Source organism: Calliopsis andreniformis, chromosome 3 (assembly GCF_051401765.1).
Source record: "Calliopsis andreniformis isolate RMS-2024a chromosome 3, iyCalAndr_principal, whole genome shotgun sequence".
Classification (NCBI taxonomy): domain Eukaryota; kingdom Metazoa; phylum Arthropoda; class Insecta; order Hymenoptera; family Andrenidae; genus Calliopsis; species Calliopsis andreniformis.
The window spans coordinates 29,024,438-29,046,598 of record NC_135064.1 but is presented as its reverse complement, the minus strand read 5'-3'; the positions used below and the strand labels follow the sequence as shown (position 1 = coordinate 29,046,598).

The 22,161-nt window shown below is 40.9% G+C and overlaps 1 protein-coding gene across 2 annotated transcripts in view; it reads left to right on the top strand.

The window, feature by feature from the left end:
* LOC143188877 (A disintegrin and metalloproteinase with thrombospondin motifs 7) overlaps window positions 1–22,161 on the top strand; it is a 51,967-nt gene that overhangs the window by 5,953 nt on the left and 23,853 nt on the right. For both annotated transcript variants that reach the window (XR_013003582.1, XM_076393375.1), the window contains exon 3: window positions 12,120–12,298. Coding sequence is in view for 1 of the 2 variants with exons in the window: in XM_076393375.1 (XP_076249490.1) it covers window positions 12,214–12,298 (85 nt within the window). In the remaining variant the exon portion in view is untranslated. The remainder of the gene's footprint in view (window positions 1–12,119; window positions 12,299–22,161) is intronic.

The following is a 22,161-nucleotide window of genomic DNA, read 5'->3' as shown; positions in this document are numbered from 1 at the left end:
GTCGGGTTAAAAAACATGATTTGGATGTTTGTTTGAGTCCGTACTACCAATCGACTACATTTTCGTCCAAAATTTTGCTTCTCTGCACGATTTGAATTCGTATAAAACATCGATCGCATCCATTGAATTCTTAATTGTGCGAAACGAAAATAGTCACGTACACATACGAAGCAGGAGTGATGTCAGCATTACAAAGCGACCCATAATCCTTTTAAGGACTCACGATCTCGAAATGGCAAGTAAATTTGGAGTGACGAACGATTCACCGTGTCTCGTCTCCTGAGTGTCCATATACCGGGCAATTCAAAATAATTCTTTCATCTGTTATAACAATTAACATATCCTTTAACTATCCTTCTATACCGTAATACTTCTCGGTATATTGCTCTTTGATACTAGTGGCAACTAAATTCCACACAGAAATGGAAATTGAATCGTAATTATATGGGAACAGAGAAGTGTGTGAATATTTAACCGTAATTCCGACGGCACGGATAGATAATTCGATTTCGTTCAGAAAAGGGAATGAGAAATGGGAACGCTTCTACTCTATGAGAGAATTTGACGGATGAAAACGATAAACAAGTTTGAGTTTACAAGACCGTGTCACCCGGTAGATCAGACACGTGCAGGAGCCTTCCTATGGCTATGCTCGAATCGATCCAAATATGGAGTCAATCTGTCGCCGGATCGAGCCTGATAAGTCAATTTTAGTTGACTTTTTGGCCGTCTTTTCGCTCAACTGTTTTTCGACGCGATTGCTATATATGCCCGTGCGACTTTTTCCAATCACCCAATCGCAAACTTTCGCTTATAGCTATTTGATTAACGTTCGAGTCTTTTTCTTGTAAAACAGTAAGGTTGTCGTAAGGTTAAAAATGATTTCGTATCGATAGACATGATTTTCCAGATTTCAACCGAACTGTTTTGTCGCACCGACGAGCTAACTTCGATTTAGTTTCTCATGGTACAAAAACACTTCGACATTATCAGCGACATGGAAAAATGTCATCGGTGCATCAAATTAACTGCACCTCTCGCTTTCGCGTCCTCGCCACTCGAAGCCCTAGGCGGTCGTGGTGATTTATTGCAAACAAAAAGACCGACTGCCACTCGACGCATCCCATTTACGTAATCCGGTAACAGAGCAGCGTAAAACCCGCTCCAGTTTTACTTCACTGTCTCTGTCGAATGAAAGAGTAGGAGAAAAAGGGGAATTGCGGCTGGATGCTGGATATCCCAAGCTGGACGGTAAAAGCTTCGGGGTGGTCCGTTTGCGCTCGTCACTGCGGCTGTCGATGACAACCGGTCATTGCCCGGAAAATAATTAAGGCTGTAAGTTGAACGATGAAGGAAAAGGGAGACCTTGAAATTGCCAGGATCGACGGTACCGTCTACCAAGAGCGTCTGTCTGTCAGGAGAACCTGAACTCGAGGATGATCAACAAAAAAGTATACAGTTACACATTCTGTGTTAACAAGGATAGAAATATTACACTTGATGAATTTTCAACGAGATATTTCCACAAAACGCTTATACCTAAACATGTAGATGGTAATGATTGCAAAATGCGCAAGCTGCCATAAGGAACACGAAAGATCCTCCGTCGAAAAGTAAATAAAAATAATAAGGAATGCTGCCAAGACTGACAAAGATAAATTGCACTGGAATTCAATTGACGGCTGTACGTGATATGTGACTGTTCTAGTTCACAGACGCGACGCAATAAATATTTGAAACATGTGAAATTGCGAAACGACTGAAAAGAAAAAAGTGTTTATGCGGGTTAATAAATGATTTAAAAAGAGATGATACGGTTATAGAAGTTTAGGTAGCATTTGATAGAAATTCTTTAGGTCTTAGCGCAAGTGATCTTACATCTCACCACGTAATTGTATTATCAACAAGTGAAACTTCCATTTGGTGCTTCGGTTGGTCGAATCGAGACTTACGACCAATAAAATACAAAATCCTGTCGCTATGTTCAAAAGTAAGAACCTATTGGTCGTTTCAAGCGCGTAGACGTGTAGCTAAACGAACGTAGATAACGCTGGCTCCTTTTCACGGATCGCTCGCATCTACGGACATCTCTTTACGACCTATCTCGTCATTTGCAATTCCCTATTATATATCTAATAAAGCATTAAAATCCTTCGGTTTACAGACCCTGGCAATTATAAAGCTGACATTTCATGACTCCGAGAAAACTATAATAATGGCGGATTTATGTATGAGCTCCATTATTTCCAACACAAGCTTCTAGTGAACTTCTTCCATGCACTAAATAGCAGTTTTTCATTTCTCAAAGTAAATGCACAATTAGATACCTACCATAACAATTTCGGGGCACTAGAGTTCAACGAAGGATGTCAGGTAAAAAACATAGAAGCACGCGTATATTGTGTCTGGATGTGACACAGGGCAACGCGCAAAAAAGTTGGGTAAGTTCGCGACTAAACTGGGTTACCCTACTTGCAAGTATTTTACAGACGATTGATTACTATCGAGTAGTATAGGTAGGTACATACGTTGCGAGCAGCATGACGGATTCAATGCATCCTGGCGGATACGGTTGGGTAGACTCAACCAAACGTATGCCGACCAGTTAGAAGTTAATTCGACGTTATGGTCGATCGTTTGTCACACGGACGAGAGAAAATGAATCTTACTTCTGGGATCAGTTGCGTTTGATCAAGTCTTTGCACGCCATTTTAGGTATCTACAATCCAACTCGCGAACCAACTCACGCCGTTCTTCTATACTTTTTTTCGTGTCGCTAACTACTTTTAGAAATCAATCAAACGAAAATCGATGTTATTTCCTTATGTCTTAGAAATCACCATCTTTAATCAATTAAATAAGTTGACGTTAATTTGTATGCAACACTTGCTTTATCTCTCATTTCCTAGAGAATTTGTAATAGTTATTTAATTCCGCTCTTATTGATACGTTTGAAGTAATTTCAAGTATCATAGGAGCGCATAGGAAACGTGCTCCAGTTGATTCTGCATAGCTGCTGTAACCGAAGGTCGTATCGATTCTAAAATCCATGGATGGTCAACCCACGCGAACGAGTTCGTAGACCGCGAGAATAGCTACCAGATGCTTATTATTAAGAAAGCCAATTCTCAGATCATGGATCTTCCGTGGACAGTTAAAACGCTCGAAATTTCTATCGACTGAAATGTTCAACATTTTATGCTCGGTATCTATTAGATACCTATACAATACTTTTAACTCAGAATGAAATAAAGAAAATGTTGCTTATGAGGTAAGAACTGGCTTCCTGAACAGTTTATAATTTCCGATGCGAGCAATTTAGCTGAACGAAACAAGACCAAGTTTTGATAACTTCTTATCAGCCTTTCAATTTAAAAGGTGGAAAAGAAGTCCAAAGAAGGAAAGTTTCTTATAAAAAGTTTCCACTCAAATCTTCTTACTTTGATACCCTCTCTTGAATGGCTTTTGAAATGGAGAGCGTTTCATTGAAACAGGCAAGAGAAAAGGAGCGAGCTAGTAATTCTACGCGCCTTCTGAATCTTCTCGACTCCTGGAAACTGTTTTAGAGCACCTTTATCAAGGGCAGAAATAGTAAAGGTAGGTATTTCATCGGATAGTAAGAATATATGCCAGGTCCTTTGATACATATATAGACTATTATATTGAAACGAAATGATGGTATCTACACGATGCAGCAACGTCACGATGCACTTTCAAACGAATACCTTCCAATTTCTTTGTGACATCGCTTTAACCCTTTTCGATGCGCTACGGCGGCGCAGCGCAGCGTCGTAACGTATTACCTCCTAACTTTAGATCCGCCTTTGCGCTACCATTTATCAACATGAAAACGTCGATCCAGCAGATAGCGCAATATTCTATTCGTACCTACTGGAATTATCCTAAAACTTTTCAAATGCGAGGAATCTATTTTCATCACTCTACCTATAGTATTAAACCGTCTTCGATAACAAGCGAATAGAAAGGAAGCAAAAGACGCGATGGTATTAAACGTAAGAAGAGTCAGGAGCGGTGTAAAAAAACCTTCGAGGGTTTCAGAGAAAAATCAGGAATTCAATGGAAATAAATGTTTGCGAACTCGAGAAGACACGAAGAGATGAAATGCCATTGGAGAAATAGGTTTCTCTAGACATGAATAATCATTATCTATATAAAGAAGAATAAGAAGCAACAAGAAGAATATCATAGAGAATGTCTGTCGATGATATTAATTTTTTAAAAGAAATAAGAAATGTTCATACGTTACGCTTAGCGTTGAACGTGTTTGTTGCAAGTCGTACTTATTCTAAAACAACGTTTCGATCGCATAATCGCTTGGCTACAATTAATTCTGTTGCAACAGGTATTTTTCTTACGCGACTCGTGCGCAAAGAAAATTGCCCCACGTGGTAACCGTTTCCATCGAATGACGCTCTCAGAATCGCACTCATGCAACATGGGATTCCTGAAATGGGCAATTATCGTATCAAGCAAAGTGGCGTTCCAGCGAAAGCGAGCGAGACAACATACATAAAAGTTACGCGAATAGTAGAAAATTTCTATTTCATAGCAATCAAATCTGTCTTTAATCCCTGAATATTCTCAATTAACGACCTTTTAAGAACTGAATACTTACCTAGAGTAAAAGTCTTAAAGTAAAAGTCGTCGATGATAAAACAGTAAAATATTGTGAACTACATACTGCTGTAACTATAAACTATACAACAGTAAATTTATGTTAATTCGCAAAACAGCGTAACGAGAAAGGTAGAAACACAATCGATCGTTCGCGGGTATTTATGAACTTGTTGAAAAAATGGAAAGCATGTTGAGAGAGAGGAGAGAGAAAGAGACGAAGAGTATTTGTATTTATTGTCTATTCTCGAGAGGCGCCGATCGCAGCAATTTTCAAAGTTTATTCGCGCGTGGTTGATCGGCGACGTGCATACGCGAATAAAGACTGCCAAAGGGGAAAAAGAGAAAATTCGCGACACGCTGAAGATTTATGTACATGGCGCGCGCGCACGCAACGTGTAACGAGCAAAATGAATTAAAGGTAAAACAAACGGGAACGAATTTCGATGAAGAAACAAACGGGGCGGACACGGACAGCGAAAAGAGGCAAACAGAAATGCCCGTACCACTAATAACAAATTTTTCATTTTTTCTATGAAAAAGAAAAAAGGAAAAATGCAAATAGCAAAATGGATCATCTGATATGGTAGAAATTTGAAAAATATCATGCTTAGAAATTGGAACAATTTCCATGTTGAAACATTGAAGCAGTCGCATTCAACGCATTCAGACGACGCGACGCGACGCGACGCGATATTTTACAGAAGGTATTCTTCGAAAGTCCGTGGCTTTCACGAAACTTTTGCATTTGACAGTACAAAAGAAGGTTATTTTTAAGAGAAAAACCCTAAAACTTGGAATCGATTAAAAAAAAAAAAAAAAAAAAAGAGGGCCAGGCGGAAATAAACGCTTAGGTATATCGAGGATCGAAGTCAGAAAGGAAGAGGAAGAAGAAAAAAAAGTGACTCGAGCAGAGTGGAAGCGAATTTCGCAATGGAACAGTGACGCTGATGTATAAATAAATTCGCGAACAAAGTTACATGGACCGACGGGAGAAAGAGCAAAAGCTTTTTAAAAAAAGGCGAACACGGCTCGAAGCAGATAAAGCCGCAGCGAAGGAGCGGCGAGAAGTAAAGAGAGATTTCTCGGATAGGAGAAGAGATCGAAGACGAAAGAGGAGCGAGAAAGAGAGGCAAAGTGGCGGGAGCGAAGAGGGAAAAGGAAACGAACGAGAGACGAAGACGATAAAAAAGCAACGGATAGGGAGAGAAGGCGAGAAGTTCGGCTGAGAGGGCAGGGGGGAGTGAGAATGAGAGAGGGAGGTGAAGAGAAAAAGAGAGAGATAGGTAGGAGGGAGGGAGGGAGGAAAGAGAGTGGTCGACAGAAAACGGGTCCACGACTGGGTGGAGGAACTAGTCTTACCTAGTAGATTGCCCTGTCTCTCAGTTCTCGGACCGTGCTTTTGCGGCCGTCCAAGGTAGGAGGGAACCTCCGAGAGTTCTTTTCTAAACGCAGCCGAGCCGGAGGAGGCGGAAAAGAGAGGCGAGATCGGACTCGAGGTAGTAGAGCACACGTAATCTGTGTATCGTATGCGACGCGTACGTGTAGAGCCTGTGCACAGCCTTGGAGAGGGAGAATGACGGAATAAGAGGATGCCGGAGGATGCCGAGTGCAGGGCAAGTCGAGCTAGGGGGAAGAAGACGGAGGGACACGGAGAGGAGGATCGTGTGTACGTAACATCGGAAGAGTGTACCAGACCACTAGTGTTGTGACGGCGATCGTGCCCACGACTTCTCCGCCGCGCCGCGCCGCGCCGCGTGTTCCGTCATTTCCATTTCCCTCTCCGCGGCTCACCCTCTCTCCCTCCCTGCAGGAGTAGGGACTCGCGGGACCAGACCCTCCCCTTCGGGCCGCTTGCGATTCGCGTCGGCCCACTTCCGGCGCAAAGCGAACTGTTAGGTGACGAACCACTCAGCCTAATCAACTGTACCGCGCGAACGCTTTATATCGGGTGTTCTTCGCGGGGGAGGCTGAGGAACCAGGTGCCGCGGCAGTGCTGCTACAATTTCGAATTCTTTCCGCTGAGAACGTGCGCGCAGGTGTTTCGGAATAGTGCAACGTACCCCGCCGCTGCGCCGCCGCGCCGCCGCGCCGCCGCGCCGCCACGTGATAATCGCAATGTCACGATTCATGGGTACGTACTATAGGCCCACGAATAATCTAACAAGTCGCTAAGAACGGTTGTCAGATAATTATTAATCTTGAGCGATCAAGTAATCTATTTCATTTTAGTTTAACCTAAAACAGGAGAAAAAATTCTCCTCAGTGGGGAGGGAGATTCGAACCATTCGTTGATTAATTTTGCGAGAAACGATTCCACTGAAATAAATCGTGGAATAAATCACAGTTGTTTGTGTATGTCCACCGGCATAATACCGCAGATCTATTGATACCATTGGAAGGAGAGCCGTTTGCGTCCACGGTGGTTGGATATTTTTCAACGTGAAGGAATGTGCAGTAATGATTGAAATTATTGCTGATCGTGGTAATTCAAATCATTGTATTATTGGATTACTGTTGGTGCAAACGCCTTTAATTCGATCGAGCTTCTTCCGTTTCAACTTAATGGACCCCGATAATTTGAGTTTACCAATTTTATAAATTCAATAATTTGCCAAGTACAATATTTATACAAGCTAAAGAGTTTTACGTTTAATTGCTTTTTCTCATTACTTTGAAAAAGTTGTACGATTGCGAAACTGACTCAGGGACATTTCAAAATAATAAAAACGAAGTAGAAGAGTCGGAGGGATGACTGTTTACCAGAGAACCAAACGAGACTCATTGTCAGCCTGGATGGATAGCGGTTGGTCTCGACAGTTCCTTGGCGTTCGCGTGATTTATTGCGTGCAAAGATTGCCAACGCTGTCAAGTATGTCGCTCGTCTCATATTCGTATGTTGGAGTAAAATGCAATTGTTGGCAATTACAAAATTTATTAACAGAATTATGAATATTCTTTTGTATAGGATCGGATTAATTTGATGGGAAACACCTGCCGTCGGATCACGCTTTCATGTGATTTCCTCATATGTAGATATACCTATCGCTTAGGAAATGGAAATCTTCGACACATTAATTAAAAAAAAGAATGAACATGTGCTATGTATCGTGTACCAAAAATTCACTTATCACAGTTGAAAATGAGAGAGTAAGAGGAAACCATTCCGAGCAGATAACCGTCCAGCCGTTTCGTAAGTGTATCACCGCCCAGTAACTACAGACGTTCTGTTAACGATACTTCGGACGAATCTTAAACGCTCGGTTATTTACTATACGTGCTAGTGCGTCGAACGCAAAATGCTCGTACGAGACACTAGACCTTTGTGCTTGAACAACGACACGATGATTCCTCAACGTCGCTCGTAAGCTTCTTCGACTTCGACACTGTGTTCTTCATGCGAGATTACCAAGAATGGCGAAATTTATCGACGGGTGCAGACGCGTCTCGCGCAATTTGCAGAAATCGATGACCAGTCCTAACAAACGATAACTAATAATTGCAATCAACTGAAATGAAGGATAGACCGTATAGTGCTTTGAAAAGTTGCTTTTGCAACGAAAAGATAAATTTACTTTATCTATCACACAAGGACTCCGCTTTTAGTTGCGTAAAAAGAACTTTCTCACTTATTAAATGAATCCAATTAAATAGTAAATGAAATTCTGTTGAATAAATGCTAAACATTACTGAATTAGAAGATCTTTCAATCGATGGATGCAAAAATATAGAATATACTACATACATAGTTTTTCAATTAGTTCTGGACGTAAGCAACATCTCTAGAAGTACAGACGCGAGGATCCACGCATTCGTCGCGAAGAAAAAGAATCCAGACAAAGTCACTCGACATTTTTTTGCGATAGACAGAAACTGCAGCTAAGGAAGTGTATTATCTATGACACGAAGTCGATGTACGCGATTAGGCATCTTCCTATTTCGTGTTTGACAAGCGATACAGATCGTCAAACGAAGAAAAAGGATCGCGAAGAAATTACACTCTGCGACTTTACTCTGACTCGTCTGCCTGAAAATGCGATCCTGACGCTCTTTAACTCGAATCGTGGCTGATAATTAGAGTAAGGAAGTTCCCGAGAAAAGTTTCTTCTAACATCTCACATTCCGAAATCGTAGACATCTTGTCGAAAGACAAGAAACGATGAGGTGCTTCCGAGTTTACTTTATACAAAGAATCCGAGTTCCATAGATTTTTGCAAATGTTTACAGTCATAAGTTTTTCAGTCGCAACCTAGCCTTCGCTTAAAATAGGTTAAAGTCCTGTTTCGAACACAAAGACCACAATTATCATATTCTTGGCGAATTAATCGATGCGAACGGAACGCTTTCCTCGCGTCATTATGCTGTTACACGGCTATAATAACGTGGAAGCAAATGGGCCAGCCCTCGTCAATCAGCTGAAGTTGCATATCAAAATCCAAGGTGGTTAACAAATTACATTGCACTTAATGACCGAGTAATGCCGAACACGAAAAGACCCATGCAATTATTAAATCATTAAGTTGGACCGTATACGAAAGGGCTCGTATATTTTGAAATATCGTGCAGTTTCTACTCGTTCTTCAGTTGTCATTAATACACAACGTACTTCTATTTCCTAGCTGATCGATCCAACAGGCAATGTTCTCTCTTCCTTTAATAAATGTAAAATTAAATAATGTGGTAGATACGTGAAACCAAAATCAGACAGAATAGAGAAAAATCAGTGTTGAATGAATTTTAATATAACGCATATCGTACGAATAATGAATGGAAAATTACATCGATACATCTGCACAAAATGTTGTGATTTTAGTATTTAAAATACCAGCTCTGTGTTAAAAAGACTCTGATTTTCAAACCGCGTGCTTCAAATATTTTGGTTAAAATTCATTTCGCGATAATGCGCAAACGAAATATTTAATTAGTCTAATTAATTATTCTGCACGTCTACGTCAGTTTTGATCGCGGACAAATACGCAATATTTTACGAAAGAAAGAACCCACGAACTCGCTCCGTTTTGCCTGACCGATTTACAATTGAACGTAATTATTTCATATATGCGAATTGAACTGTGCAAAATTTGTGCATTATTTTCCTAGCCTTCAATTTACCTGCAAGAAAATTTCTTTGATTGCAACTGATGAAAAATTGAGTTATTAGATAAATGTTTGAAGAGGCGCGGCATCCCCGAGAAAACAGGCGCCGCCGCATCGCGACACCCGTGGCGTCGAATGACGGCGAGTGGTCGTGATTAATTTGAAAACGTAAATAACCTTTCTGTTCTGCTTCGATCCATCATTCGGGAAACAATGAACGCCGTGGTAGAACGGCGCCTCGGCCGTTCTGCGCGCCGCTACTCACATAAATCACACGCGAATATTTACCTGACAATGCGATCGCCTCCGTATTCGCGATTCAGGTGAATTTTTACGTTCGATTCGTTCTTGGCACTTCGACCTTTGCTTCGTCTTAAGCGAAACATACGACTAGAAATTGTATCAAGTTTTAGAACAGACGAAGTCTCACGCTTCTTTAATTCTCTTCGGTGAAATTTAGAGGATAAGGAACTTTTACAACTTTTTCTTTTCGTAAGTAAAATATTATTTCAGTAAAAACTTCCATAGAGATTATCCAAAGGTTTTCAGTGGTTAAAATTGATCAAATTGAAGAATTTATAAGAACAGCAGCGCTTAGCAAATTTTACGGTTTTTTCGAAACATTCCAGTAGTCAGAAACGAAATTTATAACATCTATCTCATCAAAAACACATGTGTACCTACTACGATGAATATTTTGTTAAAAAGTATATTAATCGGTTGAAGAAAAATGAAAGACCTCATAGTATTCTTTTTGCTCCTCTGTGATAAGCAAAAGTTAACTAGGGTGATCTTTGTTGAGAGTTGTTGAATTGGAAGAATCCATTTGGAAAGAGATTTTCGTCCGAGAAAGGCGTATTGGCAGCTTGCACAACGTTAGAGACAGCCACGGCACACTGCACCGTTCCGTCTCTCGAATACATAACTCGGGCTCTCCAGCTCTCGAACAGCTTGTTAATTAACCACTATTAACATTAGCGAATTAGTCAAAGCCGATACGTATTCGTAGGAGTAAATCCCGCTCGAACGAGTTCGGCAGTTACTCCGCTTGCTCACTTTCTTGCTTGTATCTTCGTGCATACGCATTTTCACACGCGTTTACCCACGCGTTTTAACATTTACTTAAACGCATTTCCGGTGCCTCTCACTTCGCGGACCGTTTCCTCGCGTCTTTGCCATTGTTGTCCTCATCGACGGCAATATCTTATATTATATGGTTGCCCACGTGTCCAATTTTCGCCTCTACACTCTCTAATCTTTTAATATTTCCGATAATTGAACTATTCGTATGATTTACAATTTTTAACCAAAAAATATAAATGACATTGATTTTCGGCTTTTAGAATGAACAGAACATACGTGACCGCTGGCACATTTTCACTCCGTAAATGGAATAGCAGCGTGTAATGGAATTTGAAGTTCGGTTGGACGTTGTTATTCTATTCGCAAATTGCAATGCCATTTTGGTCAAACGTTTGTTTTGAAAATGTAGGAAGACACGAGGAATCGGTTGAATTTTCCTGCAGGGCAAAACCGATAATGCATCCATAATTGCGCGGAAATGCTGAGAAATAGAAATCGGATTATGGATATTGCTCGCTATTGAGAAGGCTGTATAGTTTTTTTCGACTTTTCCGAATAATTGCAATTTCTCGGGTAAAAAATTGTAAATTAATTTAGTAATTGAAAACGTCAGTTTCTTTCAGTTTCTTTCAGTTTCTTTCAGTTTCGAATATATTCTACTACGATGATAATACTTTTTGAACACAGATTTTACAATTTTGCTTTTATTGCATTTAGCAGAAAAATAAAAAATTAGAAAAGCGCGCCAGTTTTCGACTACTTAGGTTTTATGTAGTCGTATTTCTTATGCACAGACACGTTTCGGCGTTACGCGTGTACTTACTTACTTAGCTACAACAACGATTAAAATTCTTTCTCCATAACTTCAATTGATTAGACGACACATATTCGGTAATTCAAGGATCGAACGACATCCCCAGAAGTAACCATTCGTGAAAGCACGCGTAAGTCACATAAATTCGACCGTCTGTGTTCGTTGAGAAACTGTGAGAAAGGGTTAGTGCTGCTGTCGAGTCTAATCATGAGGTTGGGCATAGTCCGACCAAAGCCGATTATCGTAACTACCTACCAAGCGTCACTTACCTGGCCATACAAATCTTATATAACGAGGTGCACATCTTAAGACAAAGCTATAACAAAAGCATCAGGCTCTTCCTCAAAGGCTCCGAACCATGAAACTCAGTATGACAAATTTCATCGTTAATTACCCTATATCATCTTCTATTTTCGTGTTTAGATAAAAAACAAAAATAGAAAAATAGAAAGTATGTAATACCTGAAAAAATATTTCATATTTCTTCCAGGTTAAGAAAGGTCAGATTAAGAGACAGAAAACATTGTCCATTCACTGGCACTGAAGACTGACTTACGAAGTGTACCTTCAACTCAGCTGCAACCATGCGGTATCTATTGATGCTGCAGACATTCGTCGTTGTTGCGCATATCATCCCCGCAGCTCGTCTTCGTCGACAAAACGTCAGGGGTAAGTTTGAAACGTGCATTTTTCAATGCAATTATTTCATCTCATTATTCTTATTCGATTTTTGAAAAAAAGATCTTACGTTCGATTTAAAAAACGGTCATTTCTAATAGGAGAATTTGTTGAATCGTGTCAGAGTTATCCAGCAACAGGGATTTCTTTGATTCCACCCTCTTGCAAATGTTTCTTCCATTTATCCTAGCTGCTTCAGAAAGTGAAAACTATAGAATGAGAGATGACAGCTGGTCGCAGCGAGGCAAATCTGCTCGGATTTCTGCCGAATAGGCAGCTGATACGCTCACTGCACGTCAAAAAGCATAGCGAAAAATTATGTCAATTGGCTGTCTGCCAAACGGCGGCATCGAGTCGCGCCGGTATCCCGATAAGATCAGCAGAATCTCCGTGGAATAGGAGGTGAATCAAAGAAAAGACACATATTTATGTCAGTGGCTGAGCATTTACCGGATAACAATCAATTACGGGCCCAGTCGCGTCTCCGTGACGTATACGAAATATTTATCGATATAATTAAAAATCAAAGTTGAGCCTTTAACAGCGTTTAAGACATCTATGAGAGCATAAATAAGCAGTGATTAACATTTTACGACACTTCGAATGGCGATCACCCCGAAGGACCACATTATGTCGCGCCGCGCCGCGCCGCGCCGCGCCGCACCGTTTTCCCCCTTGATCTCCTCCGGAGTACATATTTGTCTTCGAATCGTAACTCGACACTATTTGTGCTCTTAACGAAACCACCTGCGGCCAAAAGCGAAACTTCGTCTCGAAAGACTGGCCGTGCAAAGTCCTGAAACAAAAATGAGTTTGAAGACGAGAACTTATTGAATAGACTTTGCGCGCGCTTTTGTCATTTTTCACCTGGTTTCGTCGTAACACGAGCTGCTCTCGATTTTATCGAACGATCGCCAGATCAATCGATTTACCGCAAGAAAAGTGTGTCCCTGTGAAAAAGGCATCATCTGTAGCCAGAGAGTCTTGCATCCCACACTTCCGTCGTTTTTAAACTATCGAGTCTACGACTCAATTTACAATGTTGGCACTTTTCCACTAGAAGGAAGGAAGAGCGAAATCTCGTCTTCAAAACCTTTTCAATGCAGATAGGTTCGCTAGGCAAGAACGAAGCGAACAAGCGCGCTCCTACATATTTATTCGTTTTGTGGGTGCGGAGACAATGCGAGTCGAGTTGAATTAGCGGTGCAAAACAGAACTGTGTTTCGAAATTAGCCTGTCGTTAGAAAGCAATTATCCTGATCGACGAAGAAAATTACACTCGGCAGTTAGAGGCGCATTTACACTCTTCTCGGTAATCGATACACCTAGTCTGTCCACTTGGATCTGCTACCTGCATCCCTTCAATTATTATGAAGTCCTAACTTGTCTGAACTAATATAATGACGAGACATTAGTAGGGTTTGCACTTCCTCGCTGTTCATCCTTTCCTCCAATTTAAAAAACTTAACGCCGACAAAATTGAAACAGCAACCAATTATTTCTATAATATCTCCTAGTGTTCAAATTTCGTTGAAACTTTAAATCTTCAATTGGACGATTATATTTGATGATTTACCTTTGCTAATCTGACAACGATTGCGCAATAATTAATTCTTTCGTTTGTTCCACTTAATTCTATTCAAACTTTTTATTTTTATAGCAAATAGAAGATATAATTAGTGAAATGTACGTTTGGCTTGGGCGTCCCTGAAATGGCGCCAAGCATCCGCAAAATCGATGAAAAAGGGGAACATTCGCGGCTTGTCTGTAACACCGATAACATTAGCCGCCCATTCATGGTTCGAACCCGTTGAAAAATTGCCACTTGATTCGTTGAATAAGTAGTTGAGTGGCGTAGCGTGGGTGCGTGTGCGTATGCGTGTATTCCGCACGTGTACTCACACGAGTACCCATGAGAATGATGCGATTCTCTTTGTTTCACTCGTTTTTCTTACGAACAACATTCAGAAGGATTTCTTTCTAGATCTAAGGCGAAATCTCTTTCCTCAAAATTTCAAATATCTTCAAATTATTCACCACCGAAATCACCGATCGAATAAACTTTTGCTAACCATAATTAGATTTTAATTTTCTCGGAGTCTTGCCCTTTTTTTCGTTAGAATCGTACCGATACAAATGAACTATTGACAATTTTAAAAGCATTTCTGGGATTGCTAACATTCAATTGTGGAAGTTCGCGGCTGGTCTTAACTGTTCACCCACAGAAGTTGCCAGATTTTCAAATTAGCGGGAACTTCGAACTTCTTCTAAGCCGACATAAAACCTTAAGTTCATGAATTACACAGTTCTCTGCAGTGCTGAAATCAGGAAGAGAGATCGAAGTTTTCTGGCAATATTTGCTTGCTTGAAGGATATGAACTAGTTCAAAATGTGGAAGGTTATCTATCGAAATCTTCTGTTCAATATTAGTATAGCATTGATTACACTGAAGAAACTTACCAATAGAAAATTGTAAGAAGAAATTGTTAGAAAGTAAGTAATGAGAAGAAACATAAATAATAGAGAATATGAATTTTCAAGATGATGGAAGTTTGAGAGATAGAAGAGGACGAAGAATGGAAAGGTAGGGAAGTCGTCGCTGAAAGGAGATCGGTAGAGAGGCTCGCACCTGTGCTAGTACGCGTACGATGCTCAATGAATGCAAGTGCGCGGGCGATCGTGTGGGCAGCCCCGTCAATAGACGGTACACGCTCGCTTTTTGTCTTGCCTTCTCTTTTCACCCAATGTCCGGTACGAAACTAGAAGGAAATAAAAGGTACGCCAGCGTGGGCTTCCACCGTACAAATCCGAAAACGCTGAAACGCGACTGCTGCTGTCATGCCGTCTCACGTAGGCATTCGATGACGAAGCGTTATCTTTATTTTCATTCAGAACACCGCCACGCTCTCACAGCTTCTCCCATTCTTCCTTTTCGCACCATTCTATAATATTTTCACGCTAGTAAATTATCTTTTTAAACTTCTTGACAATCCTTGAAGCGGTACAATAATTAAACGTAGACGCAAGCCTGTTTTAATAGTCGTAGCGAGATACTTTTCCGATTGAATGTTCAGCATTGAAGATTGCAGATACTCTAGAAATAACAACTAAGAAAAACATTAAGAACATGAGATTTTTCGAGTTCGTACAATAGCATTAGATCGGGATTGAAAGAACTTGATTTGAGATTTGGAGAGAAAGGAGGGAGTGGAGCGTTACTTGAGCTTCTCAGGAGGAAGAGCAATTCGCGCACCTGTGGGGCAGGCAGGACGAAGACGACGCGACGCGACATGGCGTCGAGCGTGGGCCCGCTCGATCAGCAATAACGGATAAAACCCACGCGAGCCGCATCTCGAGAGTGGCGCAGGAGCGTGATCCTTTTCGAGAGATAGCTCAGCCCTAACCCACGATTCCTGACTTTTACATGTGTCGTCACCAAGCGCCATCCCCTCTATTTTCAGAAGCCTTCCCCTATATTTAGCGTCTGGAATTTTTTCTCTTGCACCTTTACGCCATATCTCGAGATTTCATTTATCTGAATCTAGCGAAAATTCTTTCAACTTTCCTAGAAGTTTCCTGTCAGCGAAGGTGACAAAAGGTACAGAAGTAATCGTGTTTCCTTTCTCTATCTTCGAAGAGACATTTCACTCTCCGGTGAGATAATTAGCGTTGGTTCTTTCGTGTGACAGCAAAGAGAGATTTATCGATTGTTCGACAGGGGATATCGCAATCAAATGACCCGTGGGAAATCGTGTAAACCTTCTTGCCTTGTTCGTGAGAGAAGACTCGCTGGCGTCTATGGCAAGGAAATTTCTCGTGTGTCAGGATGATTCGGTGAGAATGTTACTTGCACTCCACTGGGACACCGAACTTTGTTACTTAGGGTTCTGGAACAAACCAACTGAAACTATTCCTCCCATTGTACCTTTTGTCTCGCACTTTGTCAAAGAAAGATTCTAAACAGATATACAACAGCTTATTACTTACTATAGCAAAAGGAAAAAGTACTTATAAATACGTTACACGTTGAATAATGGAAGGCTCTTTGGACTTTTTCTTTCGAATCAACGACGATCCTATTTTCTTGAAATTACTGCACAATCGATTCAGGTAACCATAGACTGATAGGAAAATTTGTTGTACTTATCCTTCTTATCGTAACGATGCTCGCAAAGAAGGAGATTTAGATAAAATATAGGAAATACGGAAGGGTAATAGAAAACGGCGGGATTTTGCGCGTTATCCGGAGGGGGTGTTGGTGATTCTCGAGTGAAGAATATCTCGAAAGTTCTTGTTCCATGAAAATGGTTAGCAAGATAAGATTCGTGTAGCAAGCGAGCGCAGGACGTAAGTGCGCTCGCGTAAATGGCCGGTTATACGTGCGATTTATTACCGCGGCAGAAGATAGATACGTTTTGTAGCAAAGACAACGCTGTCCACGCGATAACAATTCGTCAGCCGGTCATCGTGATATAGCCCCTTTTAGCTGATAAGGACGATCCGCTCTAATACCGGGAGTAAAGGAGCTGGGGAGACAAAGGGAGCATAGTTCAGTTTTTGGACGGTGCTGTTCAGAAACTCTTTCCTATACGATATCGACGTACATTTTATAAAAGTGAGAAAATTTGATGCTTTCTAACAATCGACACATATTTAGCAAAAATTTCCTGCTAATTGTACAAATAATTTTGTAAGAAATTTGGAAAAGTAGATATATAGACGCCTGAGATCACTGGGCAACATTGATCGACTAACGTGAGCTACTGCTTGTCTAAAGCTGTCCAAATCTGGCTTCACACTTTTCTCCAATGTAATTTCGAAAGGTAGCTAGCACGTTTTTCGTTTTCGTCCCCGTGATCACATATTCTCGCGAGACGCAATATAAATCGAACTTTCTTGCGGACGAAAATGCTTGTGGTTTATAGAGTCCGCTCACGTTCTCATAAATCCATCAAACCGAAAGTTTCCACTTTTTCGAGCGTCAAAGTTGCCCAACTGCGTGATCCTATCTGCAAAAGTGCCCAAGATAATTAATGAAAAACGAACGAGCCACGACAGGTTGAGATTGTGCTCGCTTGGTAGACAAGTAGTATGTGGACACCCACGTACAGCTGGTAGGCTTGTCTCGAAAAAAATCATTCCGGAATCGTTTCCTTTCAGCCGAGCAAAAAACCTTATTCGATCAATTGTTGTATAAAATACCGAATAAAAGATTTAATAGTTTTCAGTTCTCATCGCATCGTCTGCTAAGTTGAAAGCAGTCTGTCGAAATCGAGGTCTTTGAACATATTTTAGCAACACGCGTGTTCTTATTTATTAGTGCCACTGTCTTTTAAAGATTGCTATTATTCATGTACCTAAAGGATATTGTCTCAGAGCAATAAATCTATCCGTCTATCGTATCGCTACAAAAGACGCAAGTGAACCAATAGAACGCATGCACGCACACGGTACAATAGATACGCATTGCGTTAAAGAAGGCGTGGACAATAATTAAGTTGTATCGCCATGATTAATCGCTGTCTCTGGTTGACCTAGTCTTATTCCGACCGGAGCTACGACGAATACCCGGAAAATTGCGCTACAAACCGTGTTCTGTTCTTTGAGCGCTGCGTCCGCTGAAATTAACCCTCTTACTACTGAATGTCTTCTGTTGCGCTCTATTCGGTAATGTCTGCTCCATCAAATCAAAAGCTGATGCTTTTCAAGTAGGAAATAAGCTCTAAATACCGTTATCATTGATCCACTCAATCAAATCCTCTTTTCTTCGATAATAATCTCTAATTTTATTCACACTTTGCTGTAGTTTTAAAAAAAACCATTCTTCACGCTTTTAATCCTCACTTATTCACAGAATTCTAAGGCTATTGAAAATTGAACGGTTTATTTAAGAACACATATACTAGCATTCGATGAAATATTTTTAATCGCAAAGATGAAACACTGTCGTCGCGTTCACTCGACAGGGAGTTAATACTAACGGAAAACCTTGAGGCATGATTTGTTCAATCGAAATCGTCTAATTCCCCGTAAAAGCGAAGCCATCTGTTGCATCGAGAAAACGAGTCCGGGTTTTCTCTTGACACGATTGCTCCGTGATGTGATGTAGTTCAAAGAAGCGTTTCATTTATACTGATCACTTTGCGATGAAACTCTCACGTAAATACTTGCATCTCGGGAAGAAATTTTTCCGTGAACACAATTATTGTTCCAATCATAGGGATACAATGAAAGAAATTTAGAATTTCTGTCGATAAAAGTAAACTCCAAAGTTAATTCGTATCACAAATTTTTTTAGATAGATTCATCAATTTTATGGCTGCACTACTAGCCGCGGAATACCACTTACCTTCCGCTGTATCTAAATATCTGTCACTGCTTTCACTTTTTTATAACCGTTGAATTTTTCATTTTTCATTTTTCGAATTTAAATGCAAACCGAGGCGATTCTGAATCAGAAATTCGAATTCAAAAATTCAAACAAATAACTACTATGGCAATTTTTCAAATTTGAAAATTTAAACCTTGCAAAAAATGGAAAAGTGTTAAATTTCAGTCTAGTGAAACAGTTCATGAATATACAGAAAAAAGGAAAGCAGCTTTGACAATAGAAGTTCTACATATATATGGATACTAATACGGCTGCACCTTAACATTCTAAAGTGAATACGTGTCAAAGCACAAATAGGCTGCAACGATGAACAGTAATATAATTACAATATACATACGTTTCAGTAACTATTACAATGTAAATTGCGCTTGAAATAGTAATAGATACTCAGTCATCCACTTTAATACCTAAAGCATTTTGTAAATCTGACTGAAAAGTGTAGACAATTAATATATTACAGTTGTTTATTGTTCATAAGAATGAGACTTTAGAAAATATATGTAAATGTTATATAAATACACTAAATCATTGTATAGTAGAAACCAGACTTCCATGATATTAGTTGAAAGTATGTTCCAGAATTGAACTAACTAGAACGCATAAATAATAATTACATCGCATGAAATTGCAGACACGGTGAGTGGCCCGGATAATCGTGGCTAACGAGGTACCTATAAAAGTTCAATTAGCGTCTGAAAATGATCGTCCTTTTCGGGTAGGTGATTATTAAAAACAGCTCGAATCGGAGGAAGAAGAAGAAGAGCGCGGAGATTCGTGGTGTATCGAGGTTGCAGCATGTTTCCATGGCTATCGCGGGAACCTTAATGAATTCGATAAGTAGGTATATGCTAATGGGCGAAGATTTTTGCGCAGTCGAGCTCGATGGGGTCCGAGATGGGCCCGGGAGTGAGTCATCCCAGCGAGGGAACTGGTTTCTACCGTAATACCAGGTCTGAACGATAAAGTATCGTCCCAACGCCTAATAACTTTAACTCCTGGAAGTTGGGGCAGCATTCGCCGCGACCCGACTGGAACCGGAATCTAAGGTTGCGCGAATCCTCACAGCTCCTCGACGTGCCACGAATTTATTATCGACTCTCTAGAAAAGAACCTCTATTCAGAGTATGACTAGGATCCTTTCGGCGCGAGTATGGATTCGTAGAAATCAAGCCTGAGAAATTGAAGCATCTTGATTAGTAGCTAGATGGATTCAGTAGGTACGTGGTTTCCAATACTGCGTTCAATAAAGTGATAATCAAAGGATCCAACATCGAATATCTACTACTTCTTCAACATCCGAAGGTCTGTGCTGGATCTATTTAAGACTCTGATAGAATCTGTCTTAATGAAAAAGAAAGGAAAAATTGTTTCGCATTCCAGAGCGAGCAGGTCCGTCATCGCGTAGGATAGGTTAATTAATAACTGGACGCGTAAGCCCCGTGTAATTAGAAAAAGCAACGACGCGGCTCGACGCGGCTCGACGCGGCTCGACGCGGCTCGACGCGGCTCGACGCGACTCGACGCGACTCGACGCAACGTATCATCTATTCTGTGTAATTAAACGAGCGGTTATGCATACGTGGGGAGCTAACGGTGTGGGAAGGATCGGCTCGGCGACTGTACGTGCACAGGATCGGTGTACAGGATCATTGCAGTAGGTAGAGACTGTATGGGAGGTCCAAGTATTCAACTGAGTCCCCACCTGCAGTTAACCCCGACTCGCTCGAGGCGCACGCTGATTGGTCGACCCGCCATTTTTCCAACTTTAATGATAATAGGATAATGATGATTATACCGCTCACCGAATGCACTAGACTCTACTTCTCTCTTTCTCTTTGCCAAGCTATTTATCCGCACCGCAGAAACCTGTATCGAGCGTGGAAAGCGGCAAACTGCTGTCGCTCGCTCGTTCGTTCAATCGATCGATCGATCCATCGACCAGCGTTTTTTCCAAGACGAGGCTACTGCCGCGTCGAGCAAAGTTTCGAACCACCCGCGGTTCCGACTATCGCGATTGCGATGGAAATCGAACCGTTGTAAATCCTTTTTTACGATCGGCTTCGATATCTTGATCAACCTTAGATGCCTTCAACCTCTCTGGTGATCTGAAATCGAGGCTAAACAACTAGGAGATTTTACGAGATCGTCGCTTTACAGTCTCCAAAGTATTTTTCAGGACTTTAATTTCCACATTATTGAAACTTAAAGAGATTTGTGTTCTCGAAATGAATCAAGTTAAACTAGTACGTCGAGAAAATAGAATACGATGGTTTTAGCATCAAGAAACGTTTGCACTCCTCTAACCTACAAAATTACAGGAATCAGGGATTACAGTTTTCACCTTCTAAATATACAGCAATTTCAGTAGACTTTTCTTTCATCTACTACATAGTTTAATAATTGCATACCTGCCTAATTATAAATATATATAGTCCGAAATTATTCTTGGCCGCAGGAAACGCTACCGTACATACTCTACATTTATTCTAGCATAATTCCGTTCACGGTTCACATATAATACCATGTCTTTACCGTGCATCATTAATTAAGGTCGTTTACATTTATCATTCGTCGACGGCCGTACATTTTCCAAAATTTATACCGGCACGCGACGAAGAACCACTACTGGAATTGTGGAGGGATATTTTAGCTCCCGTTTCCGGTCTATTCGTAACGAGCTGTATCGCTCGAATAATTCCCCTCGCGGCTACGCGTCGGATTGCCCGCTGTGCTGTGCTGTGCTGTGCGTCGCGTCGCGTCGCGTCGCATCGTGAACTCGCCAATAGCCTGATTAGCTCTCGATATTAATCTACAGATGAAATTAACCGATAAACTGTACGAACCGACCAATGTTCGTTATCCTCTGTCAGGCAACAATGTGCATCCTGTGCTCTCCTACAGTCATTTCGCCAACCGCGGTGTCTAATCAATTTTCTGTTATTGGCTTTATTTCATTTTCCTCTTTCAATCTCGTGGACTTTGTCTGATTGTAAATTTCTACCAGAAATAAACATAATAGGTGCACCTTTCGCGTTATTATGTCAATCGTATGTAGATTGACATTTAGCAAAAATGAAAAACGTTGCTCTAACATGCAATAAATTTTTTTATGAACAATTAAAATTAGTAGCAGTAAAAACAAGGTCATAAAACAAGACGCACCATTAATTTCTGGCTATTCATCTTCGAAATTCGTGGCCATAAATGCGATCGTAAAGAGCAAAAGCGCAGAGGGTACCGAACATAAGCCTAAACCAGTTGTAGGTTGCTACAGATCGATCGCTTCGACGATTTACCACCGTTTACTATTGTCGACGGTGATCTAACGCCTAATAGAATAATTGTGGTTAGCCTTTGCCCGAGGAGAACAGGGAGAAAAGGACGTCGGGAATGCAGGCACGGTTCAGCTGCGGCAATATGTCTTCATGTAAGAACGGTCTGACAGTTAGCGTCGCTGCGATCC